Source organism: Salmo salar, chromosome ssa21, assembly GCF_905237065.1.
Source record: "Salmo salar chromosome ssa21, Ssal_v3.1, whole genome shotgun sequence".
Taxonomy (NCBI): Eukaryota; Metazoa; Chordata; class Actinopteri; order Salmoniformes; family Salmonidae; genus Salmo; species Salmo salar.
In genome coordinates, this window is record NC_059462.1 from 35,635,760 (window position 1) to 35,663,197 (window position 27,438).

General features: G+C 42.1%; 1 protein-coding gene across 1 annotated transcript in view; it reads left to right on the top strand.

The window, feature by feature from the left end:
- The window catches only part of LOC106582271 (pre-mRNA-splicing factor CWC22 homolog), a 64,835-nt gene that overhangs the window by 16,731 nt on the left and 20,666 nt on the right, over positions 1-27,438 (top strand). The window contains exons 12-15 of the mRNA XM_014165172.2: positions 728-790; positions 1,154-1,255; positions 2,237-2,321; positions 22,131-22,191. Of these exons, the coding sequence (XP_014020647.2) occupies positions 728-790; positions 1,154-1,255; positions 2,237-2,321; positions 22,131-22,191 (311 nt within the window). The remainder of the gene's footprint in view (positions 1-727; positions 791-1,153; positions 1,256-2,236; positions 2,322-22,130; positions 22,192-27,438) is intronic.

The window sequence follows — 27,438 nt, forward strand, 5'->3', positions numbered from 1 at the left end:
TAGATGAAAAGCCGAAATGAGTATAACATCCTGGCATTTAAACCATAGTCGATTTTAGAAATGTCACATACTATTATTAAACATAATTTTTTCGCATACTGAGAATGTGTGATTGCGTGGTTTCCCGCTATTCAATGATTTTGGTTGCGCATCCCAATATCTAATAGCTGAATTGAGTATGACATATGGGCATTTAAAGTATACAAAAAAAATTCCGCATACTCAAACGGTCTACTGTTTTAGGACACATGTATGGATATTTGGACACGGTCTCTGTCTCGCTCGCTCTTTCAATATCCTTCTCTGTCCCTCTTTCTTGCTCTCTCTCTCGGTCTCTCTCTTGCTCTCTCTCTCGGTCTCTCTCTCTCCCTCGGTCTCATAATAGAGGGTTACATTTCCATACTGACATTAAGACTATGCCTCTGTGTTGCAATTTATTTATGTTTGTACAATTCAACAGAACAAGCATCTTTTCTGTAGCTTCAGCACAGACAAACTTGTCCTAATTGAAAATCTATACAAGCATCCCTTCAGGGGGCAAGAGGGGAGGAAAGCAATTGTCACATTAAGCCCTATAATGAATTGCATCTTAATACACAGTGCTTCTGTTTTTTATGGGTAATTACTTCTGATTGCCTCTCATTTGCAATAACTTTAATTGCTCTGAAATGTACTAATTGCGAACTAATGGTTGCTATTAAAAACAATGCTTCTGTCTATCTTGCAGATGTCTTTAAGATGGATCCAGACTTCTTGGAGAACGAGGAGAAGTACAAAGCAATTAAGAAGGGTGAGTTGATAGTTTGATAGATCACACGGCCAATTAAATGCCTTAAGGTGAAGCAATAAGGCCATTCTTATTACTGTATACCGTTGAAATGAATGCTGCGTAAAGTGTAATGGACAAGTGGTTGTGGAGCCATGCTGCTACCTAGCTAGTGTTGCAGCTACCATAGAGTAGTCATTTTGTATTACCAAAACCAATTGAATTGCATTCTACTGTCACAATGACATTGTTAACATATTATGTTAATTAACATAGTTATGGTAACATATTGGGAGACATTTCAGTTTGTTGTTTTGGGAGAAAAATGTGGAAGGAAGTTATTGTTTTAACGGTACAGTATACCATTTACCTGTCTTTTCCCCTCAGAGATCCTGGATGAGGGCAGCAGTGACTCTGGAGAAGACGTGGATGGAAGTGACGACGATGATGAAGATGATGGAGAAAAAGAGGGGGAAGAGGGCGGAGATGGTATATATGCATGTACTAGGGTCCATGTGACTCTTGATAGTGACTGATTGATTGATGCCATTGATTACTTTTATTAGGGATATCCCTCATGAGCCAATTCTTTCCACAGCTCCCAAGTCACATAGAATCGAAATAAGAAACAAACAACAGTAAACAGACAGACACCTGAACACACCTGAAAAGGTATAGATTAGGCTACATGTAACTTTTCACTGATGTTGCAGTAGGTATTCTGTGTCCTCACTGACAGGGGAGCACTTGGGGACAGTGTTGGTGGCCTTGGCTGTCCTCGTTGGTCCCAGAGGTTATCTGTCCCAGAAATCTCATCCCCAGCGGCTCAGAACTGCAAAGGAAATGCACCACATACCAAGACCATTAGGAAGGAAGGAGTGGTCTGACTGCTCTGCTCTCCTTCTAGACAACCTGTCAGAACACTTCTGCACTACATCCATAAAGTACTCCTACTTTATAGACTTGTGTGACCCCACAGTTTCAATAAAATATGATATGCCACGTAGCAGACACTTATTCAAAGTGACTTCTACTACAGTGAGTGCAGTCTTTTTTCAGTTTGTTTATTTTACCTTTTTCAAAGGGAGTCTCCATTGAGACCACAGTCTCTTTTACAAGGGAGCCCTGCATATACACAATCTACAATGTAAAATACAATATAATACACATTTTCCAGAAGAATATTCACTTTTCGCAGCAAGGAGGTCCCCAATCAACATTTTGAACTGCCCAAGAGCCATGTCTGTTATCTCTGTGGGCTAGTTGCACCATGCCACAGAACCACATTGTTCATTGCTAATTTGCTCAGCATCCTTACTTCACTAACAATTTAAGAAGAGTTTAAATAACTCTCTGTGAAGAGTGAGACAGACTGACTGACCTCTGTTTGGAGACGGATAGAATGACAAACTCGTGATGGTGCAACAATGAATACAACCCCTCCAACTATTGATTGTTTTCCTTTTATAGAAGCAGAGAAAGTCACCATCTTCGACCAGACGGAAGTCAACCTGGTCGCATTTCGTCGCACCATCTATCTCGCCATCCAGTCAAGGTGGGTACTATACTGTGTGTGTGTGTCCGCGCTGCCTGAATGCTGTTTTTCTGTTAACAAAAGTAAACTAGGGCTGCTAATGCCAACAGAATGGGAATATGCCCAAATCCACGGATGTTTTCAACAGAAATGGGGCAGTAGTAGACTTTTCCTCTGGGCTCAAATAAAACCCTAACCAGATGGCTGAAAATCCCTCCATGTCCACTGCAGATAAAGAGAGAAGAGTGTAGAAGGATGCAGTTTATTTAAAGCTGTATTTTAAGAACACCCCCGCCCCCTTAGTTTCATGAAAAGTTTGGTTTGCACACATTCATTAACAAAAAATGTTTTAAATGGGTGAAAAAATGGGGGGGGCATAATCTAGGTTTTATTGACTCTAGATATAGAATTGCTGTTAAGGCTTGAGCACAGCACACCGAATGTGGATCTTGCATTTTCGGGTGATCGTTCAGCGCACTGTGTTTTAGGGACCACCTGCTGTAGACCTGCTGAAATTTTTCATGCAATTCTACATGTAAAATTGGTGCACACTCGGTCTTTCGCAAATTACATTCAGAGCTGCTAAGTACTCTGGGCCAGCAAACGCTATTGGTGTGTGTGAGCCCGTAGGGGGGCTGCAGCAGGTGGTGAAGTATTCATTAATGCACAGCAGCTGAGGTGAAGTCTAGGATCAGAATGCTTTGTTTAATAATTATTTTTTTAAATACTAAAATGCTTTAGGGGGCTTAACTGGGGGCTCCGCAGATTTGTGACGGGGCTATAGCACCCCCTAGCCCCAGTGTAGCGGCGTGCATGGCTGGGTTATTAGAGTACATCGTACAGGGATGCAAACTGTAGTAGGATGTCCCTTGGAGGTATCCGTACCTATGTATGACATACGAGGGTTAGGTTAATAAATATGCTGGAGCTAGAACCTCTTTGTCGCGCGTCCTTATTTTAGATCATACTACATGGAGTCAGAAGTGGGTTTAAAATTCACATAAACGTGAAGGACGAACCAAGTACATCATACATTCAGGCTGTTTCAAAGCAGGGAGGGCACAGTGTTGGAGATAAGAGAGCATATCATTATTTTGCTAGCTAACGAGCAAGGACTAAGTTACTGCTAAGCAACATGTTGCAAGAGGAAGAAGCTGGCGGGATTTCATAGTTTGCGACTCCAAGTTCAACGGGCTCTGGCGCAAACACCAGTGGCTAGTGCTGACGGAATTCGCATTAGTCCCCCGGAGAATTTTGATTATATGGTAATTCAAAACTGGCCGAAATGGATCAGACGCTTTGAAAGGTACAGGGTAGCATCAGGCTTAAAAGTGAAAAATGAGGCATTTCAAGTTAATACACTGATCTACTCTATGGGTGATGAAGCCGCGGATATATTAAATGCTTCAACGTTGACTGAGGAAGAGAAACTTAACTACAGTGCCGTTAAAGACTGTTTTGAAACACATTTTGTAGGGAGACACAACGTTATATTTGAGAGAGCTAGGTTTAATATGCGCAAACAGGAGCAGGGTGATACCACCGACAGTTATCACAGCTGTTCACAAACTAGCAGAACATTGTCAGTTTGGCGCGCTCAGGGAAGAGCTGATCCGAGATCGGATTGTAGTGGGAATAAGAAATATATCACTTTCTGAAAAGTTACAGTTGGATTCCCAGCTTACCTTGTCCAAAGCTGTAAACCAGGTTAGGCAGAGTGAGACAGTAAAAAGACAGCAGACGATGCTGTGCCACAGCACCTCCTTGCAGAGCTAAGAGAGTGAGGAAATAAATGCATTTTCATACCGAGCTAAAACAACAGAGGGGAACACAGAACAGAGACAGACGTGGAGAAAACAATCACAGACAACACCAGTAGCTAGTTGAAGTGTTTGTCGCAAATGTGGGAAATGTCGGTGTCTAAAATAGAGAGTCCCACTGACTGGTGTGCAGGGATGGTAGTGGTCCCAAAAGCCAATGGGGACATAATGATCTGTGTGGACATGACTAACTCGAATGAGGCACTCTGCAGAGAGAGACACATCTTACCATCAGTGGAGCAGTCACTGGCTCAGTTGGATGGCTCACAAGTCTTCACATAGCTGGATGCCTGCTCAGGTTTCTGGCAGATACCGCTGTCATCAGAGAGTAGGGCGCTCACAACGTTACTGTTTTAATGTTTTGCCATTTGGAATCGCTTCCGGTCCTGAGCATTTCCAAAGACGCATGTCCCAGCTGTTGGATGGGCTGAGTGGCGTCATAGTCCACGAGGACGATGTGCTCGCGTGCGGAAGGGACAGAGCAGAACATGATGTAAGGCTCACAGCAGTTCTGACCCGACTCCAGGAGACTGGCCTAACACTCAATGAAAAATGCACTTTTGCACAGTCAGAGGTCTTGTTCTTGGGACACAAAATCAGTGCAGCTGGAATAGAGCCGGACCCAGAGAAGATCAGTGCCATCACAGATATGCCCAGACCCCAGAATGTGGCTGAAGTCAGGACCTTCTTAGGCATGGCCACATATGTGGGTAAGTTCCTCCCACAGTTTTCAGATACAACCAAAACCCTGAGAGACTTACTAGCCAAAGAGAATGACTGGTCATGGGGTCACATGCAACAGGTGGCGTTTGACAAAATCAAAAGAGACCTGGCCTCACAGAGAGTGCTGGCCCAGTACCGTCCCCACGCTAAGACAAAAGTATCAGCAGATGCATCATCCTTTGGGCTAGGGGCGGTCCTCACACAGATGCAGGACAACATGGAGTGGCGTCCAATAGCATACATCTCCCGAAGCTTATCCGACACAGAGCAAAGGTATGCTAAAGTGGAGAAGGAGGTGTTGGCTATCACATGGGCATGTGAAAGGTTCAGCCAATACCTTATTGGCCTGCAGTTTACAGCAGAGACTGACCACAAACCACTGTTGGCTCTGTTAGGGACAAAAGCACTGGACGACTTGCCTCCCAGAGTTCTGCGCTTTCGCCTCAGATTACTGAGGTTCACCTACAAGATGGTGTATGTGCCAGAGAAGGCACTGATCACAGCAGATGCACTCTCCAGGGCCCCAATTAAACGTCCATTATCAGAAGAGGAGCCGTGTCTAGAGGGTGAGGTACAGGTGTCCATTAATGCATCTCAGACCAAACTGCAGCAGATTGCAGAGGAGCAACAACGAGACCCCATCTGCCGACAGATAGTGCAAAAAGGGATGGCCCAGGCAGGAGGAACTGCCTCAGCTGCTGAAGCCCTATTGGGTGCACCAAAGTGACTTCCACTGTAATGGAGATCTTCTCATGAAAGGACAACGGATAGTTATCCCAGAGACTCTACAACCAGAAATGCTAGACAGAGTGCATTTGGGACACATGGGGATAACCAAATGCAGACTGAGGGCTCAACAGTCGGTGTGGTGGCTTGGTCTGAGCACTCAGATTGCCAAGTTGGTGGCCCAGTGTGAGGTCTGTACAAAATGTCAACCTTGTCATCCGGAGCCAATGATGGCAATGGAGCTGCCAAAACGGCCATGGCAAAAGGTAGGAGCAGATATGTTCTATTGGAAAAATGACACTTATCTGCTAGTGGTAGATTACTATTCAAGATACATTGAAATAGCAAAGACACCCATAACCACATCAGCTGGTATTATCAATGACTTAAAGTACATTTTTTCCAGCAAGGGGTTGCTGAGGTCCTAGTTACAGATAAAGCTCCCCAGTTCTCTGCAAGCTCCTTTTCTGCTTTTGCCGCAGAATATGACTTCACACATGTGACCAGTAGCCTACCATGCACCGAGTAATGGAATGGTGAGGCAGAGAGAGCTGTGAAAACAGTCAAGGGACTGCTGAAAAAGAACAGCGATCCATACAGGGCTCTGTTAGCTTAAAGAGTTACACCACTGCATCATGGGCCATCGCCTGCCGAGCTCCTGATGGGCAGGAGGCTGCGTTCACCATTGCCTGTCTCGCCGGCTCAGCTTAATCCCCAATGGCCTAACAGGAAGGCCTTCGCTGAGAGGAACAAACGGCTGAAACAAATGCAAACTGGAGACTTTAATCGGAGACACCGTGCTACGGAGAGGCCAGAGCTGACCGAAGGTCAACGTGTGTGGATTACAAACTCAAAGACACCAGCAATAGTGCTGAGGAAAGCGGATGCCCCACGCACCTATGTGGTGGACACAGGCTCAGAAGAGGTACGAAGGAACATAACACACCTCAGAGCTCTTCCAGATCTACTAGCCACACAGAATGAGGCCACAGAAAATGCACAAAAAGAGGGTGAAGGAGAGAGAATGCTCACAGAGCCACAAGCACGCCCAAAAAAGGATGTGAAGCCACCAGAGTGGCTGAAAAACTATGTTACGTGAAGAGAAAACATACTGTTGGGGACCATACCCAGCAAAAAGAGACTGTACCTAAGTTAATGTTCATACTGTGTGATTTAATGCTTTCATACTGTTTCAGGATGTGAAGTAGCATGTTAGAGAATAATACTGGTTTCCAAATTGCATTTCAGTTATGCTTCAGTGGTTATACATGTTGAGTTCTTGTTCATGGGAGAGGGGAAGATGTAGTTGGATGTCCCTTGGAGGTATCCGTACCTATGTATGACATGCGAGGGTTAGGTTAATAAACATGTTGGAGCTAGAACCTCGTTGTCGTGCGTCCTTATTTTAGATCATACTACACAAACTAGTCAGCTTTCGTGGAGAAATTCACCGTTTTGAATCCAAAATAGGTGACCTGCGTGATTCGTGTAGATCCGATGAGAAACGTTTCGGATCACTACTGGCTGTAGTAAGCCAGTGATGCGCTTTTGGAGCAATACTGGCTGTATCCAAGGTTCAGCCAATCGTTCACATAACAGAATGAGGCAACCAATTTACTAGTTACAGCATCAGCGCGCGCTCTGGAAAGACCGCAGAGAGTGGAAAGGCAGCTTGCCAGTTACAGCAGCTTGTCCCCTGAAAGGTAACGTTAGGTGAGAAGCCTGACCACGGAGTTGGGGGTGAGAAGTTGATGAAGCATACTTCATGAGCTGTAACCGAAAACAACTGGCATTTGGAAAGTTTGAGGTGAGGGAGAAAGTGTGGTGGAACAAGTATTGTTAGCATTGTTAAGAATCTTGCTAGCTGGATGGAATTCTCCGTTAGGTAGCCAGAGAAATGTTGAGTAACATTAGCCAATTTATCTGATCAAATCATTGAGTTTATGAGAATTAGCTGGCTAATAAAGTCACACAGCTAACATTAGCTAGCTAACGTTACAACATCAGATGTACTAACATTAGTAACCTAACCAATTTGCTATAGTATTAACTACTCCTTTGCCGTTCCTCAAGTTATAACGTGTTAGTTGCTTATTGGACCCTGGCAATCTGTGAAATGTTAACTATCTAACGAACTAACCACTATCTATCTGTTAACTAATGTTTTCCCTCTACAGAATGTGGTTAATTTCCAGAATGAGAGAATTAGGTGAAAATGAGGTGTTGCTTGTTAACCTCACTGGGCAAGGTGGGACGCTTGCGGCTTTACAGCGAAAGCAAAATATTAGATTATGTCAAGAGAGTACCCTGACAAAAATAATCACACAGCCATTTTCAAAGCAAGCATATATGTCACAAAAACCAAAACCACAGCTAAATGCAGCACTAACCTTTGATGATCTTCATCAGATGACACTCCTAGGACATTATGTTATACAATACATGCATGTTTTGTTCAATCAAGTTCATATTTATATCAAAAACCAGCTTTTTACATTAGCATGTGATGTTCAGAACTAGCATACCCACCGCAAACCTCCGGTGAATTTACTTAATTACTCACAATTAACGTTCACAAAATAAATAACAATTATTTTAAGAATTATAGATACAGAACTCCTTTATGCAATCGCGGTGTCAGATTTTAAAATAGCTTTTCGGGCGAAAGCACATTTTGCAATATTCTGAGTAGATAGCCCGGCCATCACAGCTAGCTAATTTGACACCCACCAAGTTTGGCCCTCACCAAACTCAGATTTACTATAAGAAAAATTGGATTACCTTTGCTGTTCTTCGTCAGAATGCACTCCCAGGACTTCTACTTCAACAACAAATGTTGTTTTGGTTTGAAATAATCCATAGTTATATTGAAATAGCTCCGTTTTGTTCATGCGTTCAGGTAACTATCCGAAGGGTGACGCGCGAGCGCATTTCGTGCTTTAAAAAATGCAAAATATTCCATTACCGTACTTCGAAGCATGTCAAACGCTGTTTAAAATCAGTTTTTATTCGATTTTTCTCGTAAAATAGCGATAATATTTCAACCGGGCGACGTTGTATTCGTTCAAAGAGAGAAAGAAAAAAATTGAGAATTCACATGAACGCGCATCTCCAGTGTCACTGTTCTCAGCCGGACCACTCACAAAAACTCCTGCTGTTTTTCGCCCAGAGACTGGAGAGACGTCATTCCACTTTCTGGCGCCTTCTGAGAGCCAATGGAAGCCTTAGAAAATGTCACATTACAGCAGAGATGCTGTATTTTTGATAGAGATGGCAATGAAGGAGAACAAATTGTCAGACAGGGCACTTCCTGTATGGAATCTTCTCAAGTTTTGGCCTGCCATATGAGTTCTGTTATACTCACAGACACCATTCAAACAGTTTTAGAAACTTTAGGGTGTTTTCTATCCAAATCTACTAATTATATGCATATTCTCGTTTCTGGGCAAGAGTAGTAACCAGTTTAAATCAGGTACGTTTTTTATCCGGCCGTGCAAATACTGCCCCCTAGCCCCAACAGGTTAAACAAGTGGATTCAGGGATCAGGTGTACTCTAGCTGGAGCTGGGCCTGGCTTAAGCTGGATGCCACACGCTCCGTCTTTTTCACTTTTTAAAATACAGTAGATGAAAATGAGTATGCTAGGTGTATTCTGCCTGAAAGAGATCAGTTATGCCAACAAACGGAATCATGCTCCGCTGGCACATTGTAGAACAGATGTCCACAGGCAGAAAGTGTACAATGTAATAATGTGTAGCCCAAAGATATTGCTTTTGTTGTGTTGAATTTGACAGTAACACTTGTGTTTGAGTGATGGGGGATTATAAAATGTTTTACTCAGTGAACATTATTTTTGCACACATGTAGCCTTGTGCACTTGATCGATGTCTACCATAGTGGCCACTATAATAGAGCAAAAATAGAATGCCTGTTTGTTTCATTCTATTTCTTCTTTTAAGATGCGTTTTTCCCAATTGCAATATTTAGACCTGTGTGTGGTCACAAGCGTTCTATTATAAAGGCTGTCATGGCTAACTGCAATATTAGTGTAATGTTTTTTCTCAAGAGTGTCATTTGCAGTAAAGTCTAGGCAACAAATAACATTGGATTGCAATTTTTTTTTTAAGCTGTGAGTTAGGTTCACATTAACCACTTTATTTTACACACAGAGACTAATCATATAGATCATGTTCTTTGTTGTTTAATTAGTTAAAACCTTCATTCCCCCTAGCAGGGATTTTTTTTGCATGTTTCAGTGCCCAAAAAAAGTGTCACTTTTTGGGCCCTCACAAGTTTGCGTCCCTGATCGTAACAACATTGGTCCAGATTGTCCTTCACAGTTGCTTCCATTTGCTGCCTAATGAATGAACCCTAGTCAGAGTTCAAAGAGAACGGCAACCATTGTGGGCTTTTCTGCCTACATTCTCCTTCCCTAAAGCTGAGCTGGTCTTTTTCCAGCAGGTGTAGGGTGTAGGAAGGAGAGCACAGAGCAGATAACCATTCACTTACTGTCAGATGAAGTAGGTAGGTGGAAGGAAGGTACCACAGAGCCATTCACTTGTCTATCAGACAGTCTGCCTCGGGGCCATTCAGGGACCAGTCAGATGTTAATGATGCTGAAAGCTCTTCTCTTTTAAACCCTTTTAGATAAGCGGTTATGCATGTGTGCAGTCTATTTTGAATCTTGTTTCTGGAAGAATGTCTTCAGGCCACGAATAGACATAGCCAGAGTATTTGTATGTATCTTATGTACACAGTGTAGACCTCCCACGTAGACCTATTTGTATTATATGTTTGCATACTGCATAGCATTAGCATGTTTGCATAGCATGTTGACGTAGACATTTGGCGTATCGATCAGTCCTTCTATTGAAGGTTAGTTGTTTGACTTAGCCTAGTTGTTTGTCACATTTCCCATTATTTTCCATTCTACTCAAGTCGGTTTCCATTGACTGGCCTGTCTGTTTTAGTGTGATAGTCTGTAATTAAAAGATTAGCAGGACCCCAGAGAGGAGACAGAAAATACCCAGACCGTACTCAATCTGAAAGGCTGTGGTAGAGCTGTGATCCTGGTCCTCCTCCTTAGCCTTTTCAAATTATTGTACTGACCTGAATCGAACTGGGCCGGCTTGGTTATTTTCCTTTCACATTGGCCTTTACAGCATGGTTCAAGCCACTATGGTGAATGTGTAGCAAGGCCAGCCCCTTACAATTTGGCTTGGATTAGCTGGGTTTGGGTCTGTAGTGGGGTTGGATGTTCAATAGGCTGTTGGTTGACCAAGATTTTTTTTAGTCGAGCAGTGCAAAATATCATTTTTTATCATGGCACTCGAGACACCGGTCATTTGGGCCTGTCTCAGTGGAATAATCCATTGAGGAGGCCACAGAGTTGCCACTGTCCAAGAATATTGGGATTGTGGCTAAGATGCACAAGGCACGTCTCCAGAATGTGCGCTCCTGCCATTTCGTGCGCATTCATTGTTTCATAACTTAATTGTGTGAATTGTTTGCCCTCTGATTGGTAGTCTATCAATTCCCCATTACATACAGTACCAGTCAAAAGTTCGAACACACCTACTCCAGGGTTTTTCTTTATTTCTACTATTTTCTACATTGTAGAATAATAGTGAAGACAGCAAAACTATGAAATAACACATATAGAATCACATAGGAACCCAAAATAATATTTGAGATTCTTCAAAGTAGCCACCCTTCGCATTGATGACAGCTTTGAACACTCTTGGCATTCTCTCAATCAGCTTCACCTGGAATGCTTTTCCAACCATCTTGGAGTTCCCACATATACTGAGAACTTGTTGGCTGCTTTTCCTTCACTCTGTGGTCCAACTTATCCCAAACCATCTCAATTGGGTTGAGGTCGGGTGATTGTGGAGGCCAAGTCATCTGATGCAGCACTCCATTACTCTCCTTCTTGGTCAAATAGCCCTTACACAGCCTGGAGGTGTGTTGGGTCATTGTTCTGTTGAAAAACAAATGATAGTTTTTTAAGCGCAAACCAGACAGGATGGCGTATCGCTGCAGAATGCTGTTGGTTAAATGTGCCTTGAATAAATCACTGACAGTGTCACCAGCAAAGCACCCCCATACCATCACACCACCTCCATGCTTTACGGTGGGAACCACACATGCAGAGATCATCCGTTCACCTACTCTGCGTCTCACAAAGACACGGCGATTGGAACCAAAAATCTCTAATTTGGACTCATCAGACCAAAGGACAGATTTCTACTGGTCTAATGTCCATTGCTCATGTTTCTTGGCCCAACAAGTCTCTTCTTATTATTGGTGTCCTTTAGTAGTCTTGCAGCAATTTGGCCATGATCGCCTGATTCACGCAGTCTCCTCTGAACAGCTGATGTTGAGATGTGTCGGTTACTTGAACTCTGTGAAGCATTTATTTGGGCTGCAATCTGAGGTGCAGATAACTAATGAACTTATCCTCTGCAGCAGAGGTAACTCTCGGTCTTCCTTTCCTGTGGCAGTCCTCATGAGAGCCAGTTTCCGTCATAGGGCTTGATGGTTTTTGCGACTGCACTTGAAGTAACTTTCAAAGTTCTTGAACTCTGTGAAGCATTGACTGACATTCATGTCTTAAAGTATTGATTGACTGTTGTTTCTCTTTGCTTATTTGAGCTGTTCTTGCCATAATATGGACTTGGTCTTTTACCAAATAGGGCTGTCTTCTGTATACCAACCCTACCTTGTCACAACACACATGATTGGCTCAAATGCATTAAGAGGGAAAGAATTTAAACAAATTAACTTTTAACAAGGCACACCTGTTAATTGAAATGCATTCTAGGTGACTACCACATGAAGCTGGTTGAGAGAATGCGAAGAGTGTGCAAAGCTGTCATCAAGGCAAAGGGTGGCTACTTTGAAGAATCTCAAATATAAAATATATTTTGATTTGTTTAACACATTTTTGGTTACTACATGATTCCATATGTGTTATTTCATAGTTTTGATGCCGTCACTATCATTCTAAAATGTAAAAATAAAGAAAAACCCTTCAATGAGTAGGGTGTGTACAAACTTTTGACTGGAGCTACAGTTGAAGTTTACATACACGTTAGCGAAATACATTTAAACTCAGTTTTTCACAATTCCTGACATTTAATCCTAGTAAAAACTCCCTGTCTTAGGTCAGTTAGGATCACCACTTTATTTGACTTTGTTGTCCTTAAGTCATTTTGCCACAACTTTGGAAGTATGCTTGGGGTCATTGTTCATTTGGACCAAGCTTAAACTTCCTGACTGATGTCTTGAATATATCCACATAGTTTTCCATCCTCATGATGCCATCTATTTTATGAAGTGCATCAGACCCTCCTGCAGCAAAGCACCCCCACAACATGATGCTGCCACCCCCGTGCTTCACAGTTGGGATGGTGTTTGTTTCATCACACCGGAGGACATTTCTCCAAAAAGTACGATCTTTGTCGCCATGTGCAGTTGCAATCTGGAGTCTGGCTTTTTTATGGCGGTTTTGGAGCAGTGGCTTCTTCCTTGCTGAGCGGCCTCTCGGGTTATGTCGATATAGGACTCGTTTTACTGTGGATATAGATACTTTTGTACCTGTTTCCTCCAGCATCTTCACAAGGTCCTTTGCTGCGGTTCTGAGATTGATTTGCACTTTTCACACCAAAGTGCGTTCATCTCTAGGAGACAGAACGCGTCTTCTTCCTGAGCGGTATGACGGCTGTGTTGTCCCATGGTGTTTATACTTGCGTACTATTGTTTTGTACAGATGAACATGGTACCTTCAGTCATTTGGAAATTGCTCCCAAGAATGAACCAGACTTGTGGAGGTCTACAATGTATTTCAAGGTCTTGGCTGATTTCTTTTTTGAAGGTAGACCTTAAATGCGTCCACAGGTACACCTCCAATTAACTCAAATGACGTCAATTAGCCTATCAGAAGCTTCTAAAGCCAAGGCACAAATTTCTGGAATTTTCCAAGCTGTTTAAAGGCACAGTCAACTTAGTGTATGTAAACTTCTGACCCACTGTAATTGTGATAGTGAATTATAAGTGAAATAATCTGTCTGTAAACAATTGTTGGAAAAATTACTTGTGTCATGCACAAAGTAGATGTCCTAACCGACTTGTCAAAACTTTAGTTTGTTAACAAGAAATTTGTGGAGTGGTTGAAAAATGAGTTTTAATGACTCCAACCTAAGTGTATGTAAACTTCCGATTTCAGCTGTATATGTCACCCGTAGTTGCCTACATGTAACATTAATTCCCATAATTTCTCATCTACAATATTTGGTTATGGTAATGTTGGTTAATGTATTCAATATATCATTAGTGTTATTATTACAGTCGTTTACCATTCTCATTGTCAGAGTGGACACTTTGTTTTAAGGCTGACCCCATTTAGTCAACTGGCCGATTGTTTGGTTTATAGGCAGTTGGTCGACCGAGCAGTCGCAATTATAATTTTTTTCCATGGTGCACAAGACACTGGTCTGATTCGCGCCTGTCTCAGTGGACTAATCCATTGCGGAGGCCACAGGGATGGCACAGTCAATCATTCAAAGATGTGGTATTGAAATTGTATATGGTTATATTATGTGAAAATAATGGTGCAACACTAATAAATCTAAGATTTTATAACAAATGCTCTTTCTCCCACTTTGGATATGGTCGCTGTCCATGGTCCTGAAATATAATTTTCAGTGCGCCGTAGAATTGGCGCTTGTTGCTATGTGCATAATAGCAAAATTTGCCAGCATAATTGGATTGAGAACAATGCAGTGGAGGCAGTAGCAGCGGAGGCGTGGTAACAGCCCTTGCCTTAAACCCTATTTGGACGGATTAGTTTTACTGGGGATGATCGGGTAATGTAATTATGTGCACAAGCACAAAACCCCACGTCATTTTAGTCCTGTCCGAATCTGCCATGTCTTTAATTTGTACATGGCAGGAGAGTAACAATTCCAGCCAGAATAACCAATAGTTTTTTGGCGAACTCAAAGGTCCTCTGATAATACTAGTCCCGTGTGTATCGACAGCCCTGTGTTTTGGGAAAAATGTCGCTGCACAGCTGTTTTCAGGTCTCCAGAGATGTTCGATCGGGTTCAAGTCTCTGGCTGGGCCACTCAAGAACATTCAGAGACATGGCCCGAAGCCACTCCTGCGTTGTCTTGGCTGTGTGCTTAGCGTTGTTGTCCTGTTGGAAGGTGAACCTTCACCCCAGTCTGAGGTCCTGAGCACTCTGGAGCAAGTTTTCATCAAGGACCTCTCTGTACTTTGTTTCGTTCATCTTTCCCTCGATCCTGAATAGTCTCCCGGTCCCTGCCACTGAAAAACATCCCCACAGCATGATACTGCCACCACCATACTTCACCGTAGGGATGGTGCCAGGTTTCCTCCAGACGTGACACTTGGAATTGAGGCTTAAGAGTTCAATCTTGGTTTCATCAGCCAGAGAATCTTGTTTCACATGGTCATGTGCCTTTTACTGAGGAGTGGCTTCCATCTGCCACTATCATAAAGGCCTGAATGGTGGAATGCTGCAGAGATGGTTGTCGTTCTGGAAGGTTCTCTCATCTCCACAGAGGAACTCTGGAGCTCTGTCAGAGTGACCATCGGGCTCTTGGTCACCTCCCTGACCAAGGCCCTTCTCCCCCGATTGCACAGTTTGGCCTGGTGACAAGCTGTAGGAAGAGTCTTGGTGTTTCCAAACTTCTTCCATTTATGAATGATGGATGCCACTGTGTTCTTGGGGACTTTCAATGCTGTATAAATGTTTTGGTTCCCTTCCCCAGATCTGTGCCTCAACACAATCCTGTCTCGGAATACGGACAATTCCTTCTACCTCATGGCTTGGTTTTTGCTCTGACATGCACTGTCAACTGTGGGACATTATATAGACCGGTGGGTGCCTTTCCAAATAATTTCCAATCCATTGAATTTACCACAGGTGGACTCCAATCAAGTTTAAAAATATATCAAGGATGATTAATGGAAACAGGGTGCACCTGAGCTCAATTTTGAGTCTCATAGCAAGGGTCTGAATACTTATGTAAATCAGGTATTTCTGTTTTCTATTTTTAATATATTTGGTAATTTCTAAAAACCTGTTTTGCTTTGTCATTGTGGGCTATTGTGTATAGATTGCTGGGGATTTATTTTTTTAATCAATTTTAGAATAAGGCTGTAATGTAAAAAAAAATTCAAAAGTCAAGGGGTCTGAATACTTTCCGAAGGCACTGTATATCTTCCGAAATAAGACAGATCTTGCGTTTGGTGCCTGTTTTGAGTGTTTCTTTAATAGCCTACTGATTGAGTGAGCACCAAGCCTCCTACAATGGCAAAATGTTGGAGAAAGCAACAAATAATTGTTCCAAATGGTCAGATAAAATTATAATATTGTAGTCTAACAGCAACCGTTTGACACACACAGTACTCACACAAAGCTTGCTCCTATACCCTCCTTTTTCTGGATCTCCAGTAGCTTCCACAACTAAGTCAAATGTCTTCCACACATCTGACTTCCCCTTTCCCCCCTGAGCAACGGTTTTCTATTTCACCTTTTCGGTTTTCTATTTCACGTCCTCTGCATCCATTTTGCTGTCAACATTACTTTGTTCAGATATTGTTCTAACCAATTTATTGATGTGATTATGATAGGCTATGGGGTTGAGGGAATAGGGGATGTTTTTTGTAAACAAATTAGCGATTTCCGTAACAGAACTTTTCAGTCAGAAACAAGTAAGAAACTAAATCGCTGAAATGATGCCCTTAGCACAGACACTGCAATAAACACTTGTTGTGTTGTGGTGCCTTTTCACTGCAGTAAGGAGGAGAGTTAGACCACGTCCGTCAGTCACACAGGCACTTGCTGTCAGATTTTTCTGGAGTCATTTGTGTGTATTTAATCAAACGGTGTGCTTAAAGCATTAGACAAGCTCTGTGCATATGTGGTCGGTTTTATTCAAACAAAGGGTGTGTCTGTATGGAAAAATAAGTAAAAATATTTTTTACCTATCAATTGGTCGAAAGAAAAGGACGACTCTGTCGTTTAGTCCGGGACCACCGTACTTTTTTTTGCAGAGCACACAACCTATGCTACATTTGTGAGAAACAAGTTTTGGTTTATTTCATTTACGAGTTTGGTCAATTTATTCATAGTTTTTTTTAGATCGCTCCTGTCAATGTTGAGTAAGGACACCCACCTGATTACGCATATAAACTCAGCAAAAAAATAAATGCCCCCTTTTCAGGACCCTGTCTTTCAAAGATAATTCGTAAAAATACAAATAACTTCACAGATCATCATTGTAAAGGGTTTAAACACTGTTTCCCATGCTTGTTCAATGAACCATAAACAATTAATGAACATGCACCTGTGGAACGGTCGTTAAGACACTGACAGCTTACAGACAGTAGGCAATTAAGGTCAAAGTTATGAAAACTTAGGACACTAAAGAGGCCTTTCTACTGACTTTCTAAAGATGCCCAAGGTCCCTGCTCATCTGCGTGAACGTGCCTTAGGCATGCTGCAAAGAGGCATGAGGACTGCAGATGTGGCCAGGGCAATAAATTGCAATGTCTGTACTGTAAGACGCCTAAGACAGCGCAATAAGGAGACAGGACAGACAGCTGAGCATCCTCGCAGTGGCAGACCACGTGTAACAACACCTGCACAGGATTGGTACATCCGAACAGCACACCTGCGGGACAGGTACAGGATGGCAACAACAACTGCCCGGGTTACACCAGGATTGCACAATCCCTCCATCAGTGCTCAGTCTGTCCACAATAAGCTGAGAGAGGCTGGACTGAGGGCTTGTAGGCCTGTTGTAAGGCAGGTCCTCGCCGGACATCACCGGCAACAACATTGTCTATGGGCACAAACCCTCCGTCACTGGACCAGACAGGACTGGCAAAAAGTGCTCTTCACTGATGAGTAGCGGTTTTGTCTCACCAGGGGTGATGGTCGGATTCGCGTTTATCGTCGAAGGAATGAGCGTTACACCAAGGGCTGAACTCTGGAGCGGGATCGATTTGGAGGTGGACGGTCCGTCATGGTCTGGGACAGCATCATCGGACTGAGCTTGTTGTCATTGCAGGCAATCTCAGCGCTGTGCGTTACAGGGAAGACATCCTCCTCCCTCATGTGGTACCCTTCCTGCAGGCTCATCCTGACATGACCCTCCAGCATGACAATGCCACCAGCCATACTGCTCGTTCTGTGCGTGATGTCCTGCGGGACAGAAATGTCAGTGTTCTGCCATGGCCAGCGAAGAGCCCGAATCGCAATCCCATTGAGCACATCTGGGACCTGTTGGATTGGAGGGAGAGGGCTAGGGCCATTCCCCCCAGAAATGTCCGGGAACTTGCAGGTGCCTTGGTGGAAGAGTGAGGTAACATCTCACAGCAAGAACTGGCAAATCTGGTGCAGTCCATGAGGAGGAGATGCACCACAGTACTTAATGCAGCTGGTAGCCACACCAGATACTGACTGTTACTTTTGATTTTGCCCCCCCCCTCTTTGTTCAGGGACACATTATTCCATTTCTGTTAGTCACATGTCTGTGGAACTTGTTCAGTTTATGTCTCAGGTGTTGAAGCTTGTTATGTTCATACACATTTTTACACATGTTAAGTTTGCTGAAAATAAACGCACTTGACAGTGAGGGGACGTTTCTTTTTTTGTTCAGAAGTAGGCCAAGGCTACCTGGCCTGCGTGCAATTGTAGGCCTAGAAATGTGACTATTTGGGGATGTCTGTTAGTATTTCAGATTGTCTTAACCTCTCTGGGGTATGTGGGACGTGACCGTCCCACCTGCGGGACACACTATTCAACAGCCAGTGAAATAGCAGGGTGCCAAATTCAAAACATCAAAGATCTCATAATTCAAATTTCTCAAACATACAACTATTATATCCCATTTTAAAGATACACTTCTCCTTAATCCAACCACATTGTCCGATTTCAAAAAGGCTTTACGGCGAAAGCATAGCATTAGATTATGTTAGCACATCACCTTGACAAGAAAAACCACACAGCCATTTTCCAAGCAAGGAGAGGCATCACAAAAACCACAATACATGTATGTTTTGCTCGATAAAGTTAATATTTATATCCAAAAAACCCATTTTTACATTGGCCCGTAATGTTCAGAAATGTTTTTCCTCCAAAAACTTTCGGTGAATGAGCACATCAATTTATAGAAATACTCATCATAAACGTTGATAAAATATTAAACTGTTATTCAAAGAATTATAGATAAACATCTCCTTAATGCAAGCGCTGACAGATTTCAAAAAAGCTTCACGGGGAAAACACACTTTGCAATAATCTGAGTACAGTGCTCAGAAAACAACATCAGGTAATACAGATACCCGCCATTTTGGAGTCATCTAAAATCATAAATAGCATTATAAATATTCACTTACCTTTGATCTTCATCAGAATGCACTCCCAGGAATCCCAGGTCCACAATAAATGTTGTTTTATTCGATAAAGTCCATCATTTATGTCCAAATACCTACTTTTTGTTAGTGCGTTCAGTAAGCTACTCCAAATGCAGGAAGCGCACTGAAAATTTCACGCCGAAAAGTCAAAAAAAGTTATATTTACGTTCTTAGAAACATGTCAAACGATGTATAGCATCAATCTTTAGGGCCTTTTTAACATAAATCTTCAATAATATTCCAACCGGACGATTCCAATGTCTTCAAAAATGTAATGGAACACAGCTACCTCTTCACGTGAATGCGCGCCACTGAACTCATGTCATTCTCTCAGTCATCTGACTCTTGTTCGCTCTCTGTTCACTGTAGAAGCCTGAAACAACATTCTAAAGACTTGACATCTAGTGGAAGCCTTAGGAAGTGCAAAATGAACCCTAAGTCACTGTATAGGCAATCAATTGAAAAAAACTACAACCCTCAGATTTCCCACTTCCTGGTTTGATTTTTCTCAGGTTTTTGCCTGCCATATGAGGTCTGTTATACTCACAGACATCATTCAAACAGTTTTAGAAACGTCAGTGTTTTCTATCCAAATCTACTTATAATATGCATATCCTACCTTCTGAGCCTGAGTAGCAGGCAGTTTAATTTGGGCACGCTTTTCATCCGGATGTCAGAATACTGCCCCCTACCCTAGAGAAGTTAACTCACCACCACTGATGATCTGTGGAGCTTCTCAAAGTATTTTTTTCTTCACCTCAAACAACAAGTCAAAAAAGTATTTTTTTTAGAATCTATTGAGAATGACAATAGTTCCTCAATGTATTTGAGAAATATTTCCAGCTCTCTTCCTTTCGATAACCACTCGGCATGAATGAGAAAAATGTATTTCTCAGAGTATTTTATATTATGTTGCAAATTTGCGAGCACTAGTTTTGGGCTGACCCAGTTGATAGTTGATAAAATATTTTCAAATTGGTTGTAGACTGGCTACGCATGGCCTATGTGATTTATAGGATATTTATTTTTATCAGGATAATTTCTACCTGTAAGCTGCGGTGTTTTTATTTATTTTTATTTAACCGTTATATTTTACAAGGTAAGTTGACTGAGAACACGTTCTCATTTACAGCAATGGCCTGGAGAATAGTCACAAGGGAGAGGAGGGGGGATGAATGAGCCAATTATAAGCTTATTTGTTTGTGTAGTCTATTTTAACATGGTTGGCAATAAGCTACTTTTAGATTTGTATCATTTTCATTTAGATAGAATGTAGATTAACCACAGACAATGATTTTGAGAAGACTGTTAAAAATGAAATAAAACTGTTCCACAAAAACATGCATATGAAAATCAAAAGTGGCTGCAAATCATAGGACATGGTAAGATAAATTGCCAATTACCCGCAACTTCAGAAGCATAACTGCAGAATCTGCAAAGGCCAGCAGGAGGAGGATAACATTAGGCCTTGCGCTCTCCTCTTTTTCGTCTACAGAAACATGAATATAGCCGGTATGATGCATATCCTTCTGCATAATTTACACACCGATCAGTGTCGTCTTCCAAACGAGTTTCTACAAATCTTCCTTCATAAATGTGATAGTCACATGTATTGAATAAGGATACGTAACATTCACTACCTGGGATTATCCAACCTATGTGTTTTAACACCGCCCCCATCAGAATTCCCCTGTCTAGTCATGGTATAAAAAAAAATGTTTTACATTTTAGTCATTTAGCAGACACTCTTATCCAGTGACTGCATACATTTTCATTCGTTCTGGTCCCCCGTGGGAATCGAACCCACAACCCTGGCTTTGCAAGTGCCATGCTATACCATCTGAGTGACACGGTCAGGACAGTTTTTCGTGTTCTGTGAATTTTACAGACGTTGTGAATCAACACCGTTGGCTCAGCAGTGTGTCGGTCTGTGTCAGCAGTTTTGGCGGTTAGAGAAGAGAAATGTCTGAATTAAATGAAGTCCATGGTGTCCACCACAGTTTTACACCATGTCTGAATGAAATGAGAAGTCCATGGTGTTCACCACAGTTTTACACCATGTCTGAATGAAATGAGAAGTCCATGGTGTCCACCACAGTTTTACACCATGTCTGAATGAAATGAGAAGTCCATGGTGTCCACCACAGTTTTACACCATGTCTGAATGAAATGAGAAGTCCATGGTGTCCACCACAGTTTTACACCATGTCTAAATGAAATGAGAAGTCCATGGTGTCCACCACAGTTTTACACCATGTCTGAATGAAATGAGAACTCCATGGTGTCCACCACAGTTTTACACCATGTCTGAATGAAATGAGAAGTCCATGGTGTCCACCACAGTTTTACACCATGTCTGAATGAAATGAGAACTCCATGGTGTCCACCACAGTTTTACACCATGTCTGAATGAAATGAGAACTCCATGGTGTCCACCACAGTTTTACACCATGTCTGAATGAAATGAGAAGTCCATGGTGTCCACCACAGTTTTACACCATGTCTGAATGAAATGAGAAGTCCATGGTGTCCACCACAGTTTTACACCATGTCTGAATGAAATGAGAAGTCCATGGTGTCCACCACAGTTTTACACCATGTCTGAATGAAATGAGAACTCCATGGTGTCCACCACAGTTTTACACCATGTCTGAATGAAATGAGAACTCCATGGTGTCCACCACAGTTTTACACCATGTCTGAATGAAATGAGAACTCCATGGTGTTCACCACAGTTTTATACCATGTCTGCAGGATGCAGTTCTGCCTGCTTCCTAAATTGAACTGTTGGGTGGAATTTTCCAATGTGATCACACTCAAATAAGTAATCTGCCCCATGTTAGTTTATGGATATATAAACTCCACTAAATGGGTACTGAACGTACTTCTAAAATATACATGAGGACATAGACTTCTTTTTTTGTGTGATAATTTTGGAACATTTCATCACAGAGCAAGTTGTTACCTTACCTTGTGCCCAGACACTATGTCCTCGTCCATATGACTTGATGAAGCTGTTTGAAAGTTGATCATGCAAACGTATGCACTCATAGGATAATTATTATAAAGTGATGATGAATTATGAATAAATGTTTCTCGTCTTTCAACAGTTTGGATTTTGAGGAGTGTGCCCACAAGTTGATCAAGATGGACTTTCCTGACAGCCAAACGGTAGGTTACAATACTTATTGTCCCAGTACCCTTCCACCAGTGTACTTTTCCCTAGCTGCCAGCCTGCCGTGTCATGCCCATCTAATCTAAAGAGCTTCCAAAGCCTTTTATCTGAACCCCGACCATCATCTAAATATTTGTTACTGGCCTCCTGGGTTGTTGGATTCTTCCAAGTCACTCGGGAAGCATTTGTCATCTTAATTTCCTTGTTTTGCAGCTTTACACAGCCCAAATAAAACCCTCATGTAGGAACTGGGTGTACTCCACAATGATTTAAATGATAAAATACCCCCCCCAAGTGGCCCTTTTTCAACATTTGTGGACATTGTAATAACCAACTGCTATATATTTTTCTGTAGAAGTTCAGTAGTAGGCAGAGGAGGTTTATAGGCATCCTACACACTGTTAAAGCACCTACAACTTTTATGTTTGGAAGCATATCTTCTGAGTTCACCTTTTTAATGCACCTACACCTTTTATGTTTCAAAACCTGTGTTGAGATTTTTCACTGCCTATGATTTACAGTGCCTTCAGAAAGTATTCATACCCCTTGAATTATTCCACATTTTGTTGTTACAGTCTGAATTCAAAATTGATTAAATACACTGCTCAAAAAAATAAAGGGAACACTTAAACAACACAATGTAACTCCAAGTCAATCACACTTCTGTGAAATCAAACTGTCCACTTAGGAAGCAACACTGATTGACAATAAATTTCACATGCTGTTGTGCAAATGGAATAGACAACAGGTGGAAATTATAGGCAATTAGCAAGACACCCCCAATAAAGGAGTGGTTCTGCAGGTGGTAACCACAGACCACTTCTCAGTTCCTATGCTTCCTGGCTGATGTTTTGGTCACTTTTGAATGCTGGCGGTGCTTTCACCCTAGTGGTAGCATGAGACGGAGTCTACAACCCACACAAGTGGCTCAGGTAGTGCAGCTCATCCAGGATGGCACATCAATGCGAGCTGTGGCAAGAAGGTTTGCTGTGTCTGTTAGCGTAGTGTCCAGAGCATGGAGGCGCTACCAGGAGACAGGCCAGTACATCAGGAGACGTGGAGGAGGCCGTAGGAGGGCAACAACCCAGCAGCAGGACCGCTACCTCCGCCTTTGTGCAAGGAGGAGCAGGAGGAGCACTGCCAGAGCCCTGCAAAATGACCTCCAGCAGGCCACAAATGTGCATGTGTGTGCTCAAACGGTCAGAAACAGACTCCATGAGGGTGGTATGAGGGCCGACGTCCACACGTGGGGGTTGTGCTTACAGCCCAACACCGTGCAGGACGTTTGGCATTTGCCAGAGAACACCAAGATTGGCAAATTCGCCACTGGCGCCCTGTGCTCTTCACAGATGAAAGCAGGTTCACACTGAGCACGTGACAGACGTGACAGAGTCTGGAGACGCCGTGGAGAACTTTCTGCTGCCTGCAACATCCTCCAGCATGACCGGTTTGGCGGTGGGTCAGTCATGGTGTGGGGTGGCATTTCTTTGGGGGGCCGCACAGCCCTCCATGTGCTCGCCAGAGGTAGCCTGACTGCCATTAGGTACCGAGATGAGATCCTCTGACCCCTTGTGAGACCATATGCTGGTGCGGTTGGCCCTGGGTTCCTCCTAATGCAAGACAATGCAAGACCTCATGTGGCTGGAGTGTGTCAGCAGTTCCTGCAAGAGGAAGGCATTGATGCTATGGACTGGCCCGCCCATTCCCCAGACCTGAATCCAATTGAGCACATCTGGGACATCATGTCTCGCTCCATCCACCAACGCCACGTTGCACCACAGACTGTCCAGGAGTTGGCGGATGCTTTAGTCCAGGTCTGGGAGGAGATCCCTCAGGAGACCATCCGCCACCTCATCAGGAACATGCCCAGGCGTTGTAGGGAGGTCATACAGGCACGTGGAGGCCACACACACTACTGAGCCTCATTTTGACTTGTTTTAATGACATTACATCAAAGTTTGATCAGCCTGTAGTGTGGTTTTCCACTTTAATTTTCAGTGTGACTCCAAATCCAGACCTCCATGGGTTGATAAATTGTATTTCCATTGATTATTTTTGTGTGATTTTGTTATCAGCACATTCAACTATGTAAAGAAAAAAGTATTTAATAAGTTTATTTCTTTCATTCGGATCTAGATGTGTTGTTTAAGTGTTCCCTTTATTTTTTTGAGCAGTGTATTTTTTTCTCACCTGTCTATACACAATACCCCATGACAAAGTGAAAACATGTTTTTAGACATGTTAGCAAATTTGTTGAAAATGAAATGCATAAATATCAAATTTTCTTAAGTATTCACACCCCTTTGCTGTGACACCAAATTGGGCTGGGCGATATGGCCAAAATCTCATATCCCGATATAGCACATTTTCTGTAAATTCAATGAATAAATAGTTTATATAAAATGATTACATGTAAATTCCTATTTCTTATTACATGTTGAATTATACTCAACAAATAAAAGGTGCTTACTCATATTTGATTATTTATCCTTTTATTTAGAACCTTTGTGCAAATTTTCAATTAAGCATTGTTACAAAATATGAATATATAAAATCTAAAAAGGCTAAATAGAAAACACTTCAACTATAGTTGCAAACAAAATAAATATAGGCCTAAAATAAATAAATGTATGTGTGTGTATATATATAATACATATAGTAAATATATATATATATATAGTAAATATAGTGTATGTATGTATATATATATATGTATGTATATATACATGTGTATATATGTATGTGTGTATATATATGTATGTGTATATATATGTGTGTGTGTGTGTGTGTATATATATATATATATATGTATGTATGTATGTATGTATGTATGTATGTATGTATGTATGTGTGTATGTATGTGTGTGTGTGTGTGTGTGTGTGTGTGTGTGTGTGTGTGTGTGTGTGTGTGTGTGTGTATGTGTATAAATATATATGTGTATGTATATATATGTGTATATATATATATATATATACATACATACATACATACATACATACATACATACATACATACATACATACATACATACATACAGTTGAAGTCGGAAGTTTACATACACTTTAGCCAAATACATTTAATCTCAGTTTTTCACAATTCCTGACATTTAACCCTAGTAAAAACTCCCTGTTTTAGGCCAGTTAGGATCACCACATTTTAAGAATGTGAAATGTCAGAATAATAGTAGAGAGAATGATTGATTTTAAGCTTTTATTTCTTTCATCGCATTGCCTTTAAATTGTTTAACTTGGGTCAAATGTTTCGGGTAGCCTTCCACAAGCTTCCCACAATAAGTTGGGTGAATTTTGGCCCATTCCTCCTGACAGAGCTGGTGTAACTGAGTCAGGATTGTAGGCCTCCTTGCTCGCGCACACTTTTTCAGTTCTGCCCACACATTTTCTAAAGGCTTGAGGTCAGGGCTTTGTGATGGCCACTCCAATACCTTGACTTTGTTGTCCTTAAGCCATTTTGCCACAACCTTGGAAGTATGCTTGGGGTCATTGTCCATTTGGAAGACCCATTTGAGACCAAGCTTTAACTTCCTGACTAATGTCTTGATGTTGCTTCAATATATCCACATAATTTTCTACCTCATGATGCCATCTATTTTGTGAAGTGCACTAGGCCCTGCTGCAGCAATGCACCCCCACTACAAGATGCTGCCACCCCCGTTCTTCACGGTTGGGATGGAGTTCTTCGACTTGCAAGCCTCCCCCTTTTTCCTCCAAACATAACGATGGTCATTATGGCCAAACAGTTCTGGTTTGGTTTCATCAGACCAGAGAACATTTCTCCAAAAAGTATGATCTGTGTCCCCATGTGCAGTTGCAAACCGTAGTCTGGCCAAACTAAGCAACCGGCCATGAAGGACGGTCAGGGGGGTGACCAAGTACACAATGACCACTCTGACAGAACTACAGCGTTCCTTGGCTGAGATGGGAGAACTCTCAGAAGGACAACAGTCTCGATAGCACCAATCAGGACTTTATTGGAGAGTGGTCAGATGGAAGCCACTCCTGAGAAAAAGGCACATGACAGCCTGCCTGTTGTTTGCAAATAGGCATGTGAAAGATTCTGTGGTCTGATGAGACAAAAATCAAACTCTTTGGCCAAAGCACTATGTCTGGAGAAAACCAAGCACAGCTCATCACATGTAACACCGTCCCTACCATGAAGCATGGTGGTGCTTCAGAGTGCGAACGACCTTAGAGTGGGGGCGAAGATTCACGTTCCAACAGGACAATGACCTCAAGCATACAGCCAAAGCAATGCTGGAATTGCTTCAGAACAAGAATGTGAAAGTCCTTGGGTGGCCAAGTCAAAGTCCGGACTTGAATCCCAGTGAAAATCTGTGGAAAGACTTGAAGATTGCTGTTCACTGCCGCTCCCCGCTCCCCGAAAAAATCTCCAAGGAAGAATGGGAGAAAAGCTGGTAGACATACCCAGGACGACTCAAAGCTGTAATCGCTGCCAAAGGTGTGGATACTTACGTAAATGAGATTTCTGTATTACATTTTCAATAAATGTTAGCACTTTCATTGTTGGGAATTGTGTGTAGAAAGAATATATATTTAATACATCAGGCTGTAATACAACAAAATGTGCAATTAAGTTAAGGAGTATTAATACTTTCTGAAGGCACTGTATGTTCCCTTTAATAGCTGTACGATAGGTCGTGTTTCTTCTAGTAGCCTGCCAACACTACAAACGTTTGTGGGTGGAAATAATATTATGTGATCACTCTCATTTACCTGAACTCTGCAATACATTTGGTATGTTATGCATTTCCATAAGAGATTGATTGAAAATAAAGCTATGATATGTAAGTAAATAGTGTAGCTAAGACAATATACCCAGCCATCTTTGATATCTGTCTTTTCCCTGCTGTATTAAGGAATCACTTCGGCTTAGATCACGTGTACATTGTGTCATATAGCCACGGGGTCAGCAGTTATATAACACATCAAATGGCTGCTTTTGTGAGCGTGCTACTAAGTAGGTCACTTTTAACTTAAAAAAAAATCATCAGTATGCCCATCGTCTAGTTTTTTTGTGTCAGGAGAGCGTCTGACAGAGCTTAATCTGGTAGTGGCTGTATTATATAGCTATATGGCTATTCTTGGGCGTGGCATTTCTTGAGCTCATGCGGATGATTGACATACTAGACTATTTGGTTCACGTTTTTGTAACCTATGGTATTTTAATTAACATGTTCTCTGAACCTATAGCTGTGTTTTGTCCA